Below are 11,244 nucleotides of genomic sequence, written 5' to 3' on the forward strand. Positions count from 1 at the left end.
TTTTAGATAATCTTCAGTAGAATCTTGCTTGCATGTGAAATCAATGATATTGTTCTGTAGTTTCCACACTCAGTTGGGTCGCCCTTCTTTGGGATGAGAACAAATATAGACCTCTTCCAGTCAGTTGGCCAAGTTCTTGGCACAACTTGGTGAGCACATCCACGGCAGCATCTGTTAGCTGAATTATGTCAATTGGTATACCGTCTATGAAGCAATTCAGAACGTAAAATACTCTGTTAACGTTTTCTGTTAATTTTTCCACTTGAAAACCTAGGAATTACTAGTAGATTCTAAAGTAGCTTGTTCATTCTCTCAGCTCTCATGTAATTTAAAATATAGTGACAATAGCAAGTTTATTACATTAGCTTTATTTGTAGTTATTTTTAAATATTAACATCAAAATTGCCTACATTAGTATATTCTGAGTTCCCAAAAACTTTATTATAAAGTGAGTTTTTATATTCTTTTCCTATATAGTCTTAATTTAAATTTTTCATATTGTTGATTATACAACTCTAATTTTTCAAAAGGTTATATTTCCTAATAAAGAACAATGTGTAAATAGCTATACTCCTTCAACCTGTTCATCTTGCCTTACCTATTAAAAGTAATTAAACAACTTTTATCAACTAACTTTGAGGAAGTTATTTTTAAAAGTTTGAAAGACTAAGCCATTTTGTAATTAAATGAGTAGAAGTAATGATATGGTGAATGCTCTGGTTCATTCAGTTTATTTAATAAGATTTAAAAATAGAAAATTTACACTCCACTGTATAGTGATAAAAAATTGATTTATTTTACACTATAAGTGAAGTAGATAGCAAATTAATTGTAATGATTACTTTTAATATCTATGTTCTTTTATCTTGATGTGGTTTTGGGGGGTTCATAATGGAAACTATAATGAATTGAATTAATACACAGTATTAATTAGGGCTTCCACCCCCCATTTAGTATGTTTTGTATCTCTTCCAGAGTCATTTTGCTCAGCATGCTGTTAGCTTGCTCCTTTACTAAACAATCAAATTAAAAAAATATCTACCATCATGAAAGAATAAATAAACTTGGCATGCTATCAGTGCTGCATCTCCAGGTATCCCATCATTTTACCTTGTTGTCTCTGGAAGCAGTAGCACCATTCATTGTTAGATATCAAACTGTCCTTGTATGTGTCACAAGAATTGAAGAATGCCTTTGTGCACTGTTCGTTCTGATCAAGGTAAATGCTTCCCAGTTCTGACTGGTCCAGTAACAGATCATAGTTTGTATCAAGTCTGTTAAACATCCAACCAAGTGAATCTTTGCAAATTGGCAAAATACTTGTATCAAATCCTAAAAAAAAACAAACCCCAAAACATAAAATTATTAGTAAAATTTGAAAAATGTCATCAGCAGAATAAAAATAAAGCAACAGTAAGTGGAAGTGTCATATACCAACTTAAGAGTCAGCTAGCTAGGATTTAAATTAATATTTGAAAACGTGTTTGAAAATAAAGTGAGGAAATTAATATCTACCTCACAGGATAGTTTTTAGTATTAACTAACTGATATATAAAGCAGATAGTATCTAGCAGTCATCTGGGAAATGATATTTGCTACTACAATTATTACATTACATATCATTTATTATTTGTTTATTGTTCAAGCCTCTTCTGAATGAGTAGTAAGTCAATATAGCACATTCTATATTAAACCATTACTCTTCAACTAATTCTGACACATAAAAGCTTGTCAGGCAAAGTACTAATTTCCCATATTGTTTCCAATGCTTTAATTGACATGGGACCAAACTGTCACATTTGGCTCCCACAGTATGTTGGATGCATTCAAACCACCAACTTTTGTGTTTAATAGTTAAGGACTATAATTACTTTGCTACAATGACCACTTTGGTCCTTACTGGTTGCATATAAATATTATTCAAGAAATAAATTTTATTAATATAGAAATAAATAATTTTTCTCTCCAACAATGCATGCTTAAAATATTCTCTAGGGCAGGAGAGAAATGAGAAATCTCTAGTGCAAATTCATACCTCTGAAAACCACTGGAGTGTTTATTGTAAGTCCAAGAAAGACAGATTTGTTCTTTTTTGAAGGTTATGGACTATTTAGTACTCTTCTCTAATTACACAACTCAAAGGCATTTATTCTCTGTAATTCTTAATCATTGTCCAACATTTAGATGAACAGGAAATAATTGAAGACTGTGGCTTGGGTCAGGCATGTATGTGTCTTTAAACTGGCATAATTGCTCGTTAGCACTTTGGAGAGGTTTTGTTTGTTTGATTTGGGAAGAATATTGTCAAGACTAAAACCAAAAGCAACCTGCTCACTTTTCATTTCTTTCAACTCTAAGTTACCAGTCCCAGACAGTTGAGTAGTACTTCCACATATGGTTTCTAACGTTGCAAATGGTGCTAAAGCAGAGTGCTACGTCTTTTATTCATAGACTTTGGGAGAGTTTAAACCACTGATCCAGTGGTCAAGCCTTCACACATTTAAGCACTGCAGTAATGCAAAACATAATATTGATGTTGCTCTTAAATACAGCCAAAGCTTGACATCTTATCCATAGTGCTGAAGTTCAATGTCAATAAATTTATAATATGTGAAATTGTTTTAGTAAAAACAACTAGATTATTTGTTTGAAAAACTAAGGAATTTTGAAGGCATCATCTGTATAATTGGGCTTAACACTGTCATTAAAAGTAGGGTATTTAATCAGAAATATAAAATAAATGACGGTATGAGCAATATAGGGAAAAAACCCCAAATAAAAGGAATAACATACGCAAAAATCTGAAATCAGGATTTGTGATAGAAGAGCAAATAAAAACATACATGGAATGGAGTGGCTCAGGAGAAAGAATGAGGGATATTGGGAAAAGAATCAGTCATACTTACGTAGGCCACAACAAAGAAGTTGGAATTTACTTAGAGATTATTTTATCTATGTCTGTGATTCTTTCTCTCAAGGATAACATTAATATGATTGACCTGAGCTACTCTGAGCCAAAGGGTTTGTAACTTAAAGAATTCAGTAAGTCAAAGAGAACCTATGTTTCAAGGTCCATAAAATCTTAATTCAAATCCCAGCCCTACCAACTGTGAAACTTTGAGCTCAAATTTTCAACTTTCTTCAATGATAAAAATGAGGAAACGTGATCCACATTTCAAGATTGTAAGAGGATTACTAGAAATAAAACACATGGCAGATTTAGTGGCTAAAATTCAGGGTACTCAGACTGGATGACAGTCTCCAAGTTCAATCCACAATTTCTTTATGAATGGTGATTAATCCCTAGATCGTCTTGTCTTTTCATCTTCCTATCCTCACAAATCTTTAAATCCTTTAATAGCACCAGTAATAATCTCCAGTAGAATCGCATATGCTGTTTTTTTGTTGTGCACAGTGAAGTTGGAACTGACACATAGCTGACCTTCCAGCAGATTTTCAGAGACAGTAAATTGCAGGGCAGGAGATTGTCCATCTTTCTCCTGCAGAGCAGCTAGTGGATTCAAACTGCATAACTTTGGGATTGCAGTACAGTTTCTTACCACTAGCCACAAGAGGACTAGATACCTTATCAAAAATGTCTACCAACATCTTGCTTTCAAAAATGTCTTCAAAATTTTAAGTCAGAAATTATCAAGTTCAAAATCTTTTCTAATTGAAAGAATGTCTCTCAGTATTCTTTAAATATCTTTGCTCATATAGAAAACAATTCTGATCATGTTACAATGTAGACATATGAATAGTTGTTGATTGACCTTATGAAATTGATAATTTTTATTACATATCAATTCGACTAATAAAATATCATTAATATAATTAAGACTAATTCATTGTAAATAAAATTGAGGTTTTAAATGAAGCAAATCATGATAAATGTAAAAAACAAATTTAAAGAGTGAAGGAATATAGATAATATATATGAAAAATTCATCATAGAAATGGTTAAACCAGGCTACTCTTTGGAGACAAAGATTCTGGAGGCTTCGTCTGACATACTTTGGACATGTTGTAAGGAGAGACAGGTCTTTAGAGAGGGACATCATGCTTGGTAGGGTGGAGCGACAGCGCAGGAGGGGAAGACCCTCTATGAGATGGATTGATTCGGTGACTGGGGTAATAGGGATGGGTGTGTCAGAGGTAATGCGATTGGCACAGGATAGAGCAGGGTTTAGGGCTGTTGTACATAGGGTCGCTATGAGTCACAAACGACTCGACGGCACATAGCAACAACAACAATATGAAAAATTATCTTTCTAAAAAAGATAGAGTTTTGGTTTAATTAAGTTTTAATTAAGGAGGAGAGGGGGAAAGAAGTAGGAAGAAGTAAAGAAATAAAAAATCGCTATTCTAAACAATTCAGGTTATACACATGATTCTAAGCCTCGGAGATATAAAAGACAAATAAAGGAAAAACTGTTTTTAAGCTGGCATTTGAAAACCCATTTTCAATTCTATGGGAACTAACAGTTGATTGAGATCTTACTGGGTTGACATTCCTGCAAAAAAAAAATGTTAAAATTCTGGATAATTATTTAAAAAATGCCATCTGAAGATACTGAAGGGTGGAATGAAACTAAGCAGTCTCTAGTGGAGAGTTCACATTTTGAGGCAAAGAAAAATGTATGGAGTGAAGTGATGATGATTTCTTTTTTATCTGGAAGGTCAACAGGATTGGCAAACATGTAGGTTGTGTGGTGCTGACACTAGTAAAACAAATTATTTTTTTTTTAAGAATCAAGGGATTATAGATACAGATGGAGAAGAAATACAAGAAGCAAAGTATCCAGAAAGGAAGTCCCTAATTTCTGTCTGCCCAAGATTCTGGATGATCTGTACGCTTGTGTAGGGCAGACTCAAATCCCATTTCCAATAGACAAGAAACCTCAATACACATTGGATCTAGTGTTCCATAACATGATTTTCCATCTTTAAATAAAACATTAGAGGCAAGAAAGCAAACAAAAATATTTAATCATTGCAGAAACACACTATTAAAAGATTCTACAGTTTGGTATTTTAATGCCTCGAAATTTTGGTTGGAATTAGGTGACAAATGAAGAACTAGGAAAATGGAATCAATTTTCAAAATAATAGGAAATTCTCTGAGATCAAATTTAAGATCTTTGAGTTGTTGCAAACAGCAAACAAGATTTTAAAGCAACTAAAATGACTATTTTCAGAGAAGTCAGAGAAAAATACACTTGCAGAGAAAATAACTATAATCATGAAAACTATCAGAAAAGAAACACAGATCACAAGAAAGAACTAAATGGAGACTGAAAAGAACAAGAAAAAAAAAAGACACTTTTGGATCGCTGGACTCATTTAACAGTGGAATGCTTTTGACAGAGGAAGAAATAAATAAGCTTACGTATAGATAAATTTATCTAATGTGAAAACTACCAAGAAAGAATGAAAAATTCAACTAGCAACTGTTATAATATCAGTTATAAAGATTGCAACATACATCCATTATAAATCCCAGAAGAAAGGAGGTAAAAAATGGCTCAGGAAAAATATCTGAAGAAACAATGATAAAATCTGCTTCAATATTTACTGTACGGGGTAAAGATAGAATCGTCCTCAAAAACAATTGACAGAAGGTCATTCCTTGGTATATGCAACTCTGAAGTCATACTTTTAAGGACTAAACATAATCACATTTGAACTTGTCAAAATGACATAGGGTAGGGAAATATTGGTTCTGTTAAAGACTGGAATCTCATTAGAATTTTGAAGGTCAGAATAGTATAAAACAGTAATTTAAGAAAAGAAAAAATAATAAAACAACAATGCAAAATCTCTCAACAAATAAATTAAACCCAGGGAAAATAATGTCCAGGAATAAAGTTAAGAAATTTCATCTAGATTTCAGAGATTTATAAAAGATATTGCTGGACTCATATTAATAAGTAACATATGAAAAACCAAAGAAAAACACCTTTTTGGAACTGATGTAGAAGTTTATATCTCAGGGAATATAGTAGTACTCTGCAGAAACTTAGAATGTCTATAAATAGTATAAGTAGAGAGAGATTTATTCATTTTTTCCACTTCAAAATTCTCTAAAAATATTTTTAATTTCTAGTCAAGAAGGTATCAGCAACATTTGTTTGGACCTGTTCATGTACTTTCACCAGCAGCAGGGGCATCGGTCGCTGTTGGTGTTTCTGGTATGAATTAAATGAGCTCTGCGCTTGGACATCAGCACAGCAGTTCTTTACTTAGCAGCTCCTGAAGGGCCTCCCTGGCCAGGGAACCCTGAGTCGCCAGTCTCTCAGAGACAACAGCCAGGATTATAAACTTATAGATGGGAAGTTCTTGAAAGAGTTTATCATATGTGGTTTTGTCAAATAAGACCAGGTTATTGAGCTTGTCTCAAACTTTGCCTTTAGACCACTTCTTCTTGGCCTTGCCACCGATTTCTTCACTGGATTCGACCTTCTTGGCTGACCTTCTGAAGTCTCTTTTTCTTATTGTCTTGGACAGCATTGTGAAGCTTGAAGAGAAGCTACCACAAGTGCCACCTTGTTAAGATGTCAGATTAAAAAAAAAAAGCAACATTTTATGTCTATTGTTGTTTTTGTTAAGCATCATTAAGTCAGAAGTGACCCATAGCTGAGGTTTTCAGAGGCAGTTAATCGCACAACAGGAGATAATTTAAAAGCAAAATCTATATAAAAATATCACAAAGTATGTTAGAATTTGTTGTGGTGAACATTATCTAACCTTTTAGAGTTATTTTTTCCTGCTTCTAAATTATGCATTTCCTCTTCGTTTTAGCTATCACTTTTTGATGCTTTCAAAGGACCTGTCATGTAAAGACTCAAATTATCCAATAGGCATTGGAATACAATTAAATATATTGCAATGTTTATGCTATAATTGACCAAGAATACATTTTGTAAAATGTAAAACTGCTTTTATTTAGTTTTTTCTGGAAATACATATGTTTTCCTAGATTATTTATTGTTATATTTTGTGAGCTTTTTTAATGTATTTTGGTTTTCAATAATTCAGATTAGTGGTTAAATGCACTTTGAATTTGCAACATAGTTATATTTAGAAATTAAGATATTCACTGTGTTGAAAATACAGAATACAAAAAGCAAAAGCAGGAGAAAATTTCATTCATTTAGTGGGAAGCAGTAATAATAATTCAAGAATATAATATTATTTATGATATACTTCTAATTGAGTACTATATTAACAAATTATACATCTAATAGTAGTTCTCCCTGATTGGAATAACAGAGTGATTAAAGACTAGGAGCTATCAGAAAGCATTATGCCAAGAAGGTCAATTAATTAATTTTCCAAGACATAATAATTGAGGAAAACACTTTCATTGTACCTCTATTACATTGATCTTTTATTGATAATTATCATTTTATCATCATAAAATTACCACAATTTCACTAAATATAAATAAAATTCCTAAAAAATTATAATATTAGAATTTAAGAAAATAACTTAGTATCATTAATGTTATAACATAAAGAATTATAGTGTCTGATATAATAGAGAGTGCCAGATATCTCCATAATTAAAAGAAATAAAATTAGCCATGGTCTAAATCTTTTTGATTTTAAATAAGAACAGAAAATTCATCTATCACTTTTGCAGGTTGGGTTTTCTTTTTCCCAAATAAGATATTTCCTGCCATAACTAAAAGACTTTTAATTACATTAATATCTTGTACTGTTTCTAAGTCATATGGTTGGTTCCACATTCAATCTTACTCTCAACGTGAAGACAGCACCACATAACGTGAGCAGAACATTGGTAAGAATAAATATTCACTTACCCTGAGGAATTAAGTAATTCTATCATTCATTTTTTTCTGACTGAGGACAGCATTTAGTTTGTAGGAAAGGAAAAATAAGAAAGTATCATACCCCAAAACAGACAATTAATAGGATTTTGTATTATGTTCTGGTGCTAAGATACTTCCAAAACCACTTAAGGGCAAAGAATACAATATCCCTTTCAAAGATACTTGGAAATGAACCTAACTAGAGACACAAAATACCTGTAAAAGAAAAGTACAGAATATTTCAGCGAGAAACAAAAAAGACCTACAAAAATGGAAAAAAAAGTTCCCTGTTCATAGAGTGAATGACTCAAAATAGTAAAAATGACACCCCTGCCAAAAAATACATTCAACACAATCTCAATACAGACACCTAATTTATCTTATAAGTGAAAAAAAAAGGGACAATAATCAAGTTTATTTGGAGAGGAAAGAGACTCCAAATGAGAAAAGCACTTCTGAAAACTAAAAATGCAGTGAAAGACCTAGCACTCCCTCACTTTAAAATCTACCATACAGCAGTAGTAACCAGAAAGCCATGGTACTGATATAGTGACAGGCACATAGACCAACAGAACAGAATTGAGACCCCAGAAATGGACCCATTTATCTATGATCAACAAATATTCAACACAGAAATAAAACCTATCAAATGGGGAAATGACAACCTTGTCAGTAAACGGAGCTGGCAAAACTGAACTGCTATCTATAGAAAGCTGAAACAGAATCTACATCTTATCCCATATCCAATAATCAACTCAAGGTGGGTCAGAGACTAGGAATAAAACACAAAACCATAAAATTCATAAGACACAAACTGGGACCAAATTTAGAAAGCCTAGTTTATTGTTTAAAAAGGCTGACAGATACAGCCAGAAATATATAGTCGGGAAAGGACAAAATTGATGAAAGAGACTTTCTAAAGATTAACTCTGTACTCATCATACTTTTTCCAATAGAGTGAAAAGAAAACCTACAGATCAAGGGTCGGGGGCAGGGAGGAGGAAGCAAAACATTTAGCAATATCATCTCAGACAAAGGTCTCATTAACAAAAGTCTTCAGAATAATACTGGGCCTCCCTAGGAAAATGACTGATAACCCAATTACAAAATGGACCAAAGACATGGAAAGACTTTTCACAAAGGAAGACATTCAAATGGCCAACAGAAGCATGAAGAAATACTCAAAATCACTCACAATATGAGAGATGGAAATCAGAACAGCAATGAGATACCATCTCTCCCCAGTAGCAGTGGCAAAGTTTAACAGTACAGCAAGCAATAAAGATTGGAGAGGATATGGGGTGTTGGGAACCCTTATGCACTGTTGGTGAGACTGTAAAATGGTTTAACCAATCTTGAAGGTAGTTTTGTCATTACCTTAGAAAGCTGAACAAAAAAAAATCCATATGATCCAGTTATTCCACTGCTTTGACTATACCACAAGAAAATGAGAATTGAGGCACAAATGGAGATTTGTACACTCAGTATTCATAGCAGCATTATTTACCATCACAAGAACATGGAAACAGCCCAAATAGCTATTCACAACTGAATGGATTGAGAAACTGTGGTACATTCACACAATGGAATACTATGCAGCAATACTTAGGAGCAATGATTTAAAAAAAAATACTACGTAACTTGAAAGAGACTGGAGAATGAACTACACTGAGTGAACTAACTCAATCTCATAGGGATAAGAAATCATAAAACAGTTATTGTAAATATAGAAGGATAACTAGTAAAAGATGCATGGGGACCCAAACAGCCAAGCTGTGGGAACAGAAAGGTAAGGATTTGCAAGAGCAAGTCACAGGTTTGCACAATTTAGTGGGTGGAGGGAGGGGATAAAGGAAATGGGAAAGAGCTGGCAGTGAACTCAAAAGGCAGGATAAGAATGGGCATACTCCTAACGAATGGGAATGATTGTATGAAACACAATGTGAACGAAGTCTAATGTAAAATACAATCTATATGAACTTTGTAAGCAAACAAAAACAAAATAAAAATTAAAACACACACACACACAATCTCCTCCTAAAAAGGACAAGAAAATAAACAATCACATACTAACTTAAAATATATTTAAACATTAGCAACATAAAATAACAAATTTAGGTATAGCGATTTTGTTTTGTATCTAAATTGTTGTGGCTATTTAAAGAATAATAAAAATATCTTCAATGCATATAGGTTATAATAGACCCAAATCAATCATATTTATTGAAAAATAAAGCCCCTACTATCTACTTTAATAGTATACAAATAGAACTAGAAGCTATATTGTTCCATTTCCTTTAAAGCCTCTTCAAATAATGAGTTGGGCTTTTTTACCCTCTTAATCACTTTTTAGTCTGGTAATACTTGAACATCAGTGAAAGGTCTAAAGTATTTTTCCCTTAGTGAAAGAGTGAAAGGTCTAAAATATTTTTCCCTTAGTCAAACAAACAAACAAACTCTCTCTCTCTCTCCCCCCCCCTCTCTATATATATATATGTGTGTGTGTGTGTGTAGTTGTTCTAAGTGCCTTTGAGTCAAACACAATTCATAGCGACTCTATAAGCAAAAGACCTGAACCTTGTTCTATAACTACAATTGTTTCTCTTTATAGAGTTTTCAGAGGCATGTTGTTTAGGAAGTGGATGTCACTTCAGTCTCCAAGCCTTCCTTAATCTGGGAGATCCACCAAACACTGTCTGCCATAGATAACCATTATGACATTTGACATACCAGTGGTACAGTGGCAAGCATCACAGCAATTCTAAGTTACCCAGTACTGCAAAATGACAGAGGACAGCTGTACCACTTGAAATAATGTTCATTCCAAACACAATTAACATCAGGCCCAAGGGCAGGAGGTTCTCAGGCCCAGCTGGTTTTTAAATACACAGGCCTACTCATCAGGTCCTGTTTGGCTCTAAACAAGAGGTTTCTAGCCCACAGCTCATTGTTAACCAAATCCAGCAAATCCAATTAGCTCACACACAGTTGTGAATTAAAGAAAAACAACCAAACAGTCCTGCACCTGACCCTTAACCAAAACAAGAAATGCTCACATTCCATAATCCAACCACTTCACACATGTGCCTCCAAACAGAAGACTAATAAAGCTGCAGTTATGTGCCATTAAGTCTGAACAAACTCACAGTTGATCTTTCAGTAAGTTTTCAGAGATGGTAAAAACCACAGGAGAATGCACTGACAAAGTAACTACTTACCACAAGGATACCAGAGTTTTATATGTATTTCAATATTCTGAAATATTTTAGCCCAGTAAAAGAGAAAGATTCTCACCACTAGACTGATCGGTAGCATCAGGATGGATGGTGAAGAGATTGAGATTGTTCACAGCTTCAGTTTGCTCGGCTCCACGGTCAACACTTGGCACCAGCAGCCAGGAAATAAAAAAA

The 11,244-nt window shown here is 33.5% G+C and overlaps 1 protein-coding gene across 2 annotated transcripts in view; it reads right to left on the reverse strand.

The window, feature by feature from the left end:
- The window catches only part of SPOCK3 (sparc/osteonectin, cwcv and kazal-like domains proteoglycan (testican) 3), a 699,451-nt gene that overhangs the window by 23,609 nt on the left and 664,598 nt on the right, over window positions 1–11,244 (reverse strand). For both annotated transcript variants that reach the window (XM_006896660.1, XM_006896659.1), the window contains one exon: window positions 1,111–1,332. In XM_006896660.1, the coding sequence (XP_006896722.1) occupies window positions 1,111–1,332 (222 nt within the window). The remainder of the gene's footprint in view (window positions 1–1,110; window positions 1,333–11,244) is intronic.

Source organism: Elephantulus edwardii, unplaced genomic scaffold (assembly GCF_000299155.1).
Source record: "Elephantulus edwardii isolate Elephantulus edwardi_28Jun2011 unplaced genomic scaffold, EleEdw1.0 scaffold00188, whole genome shotgun sequence".
NCBI lineage: Eukaryota > Metazoa > Chordata > Mammalia > Macroscelidea > Macroscelididae > Elephantulus > Elephantulus edwardii.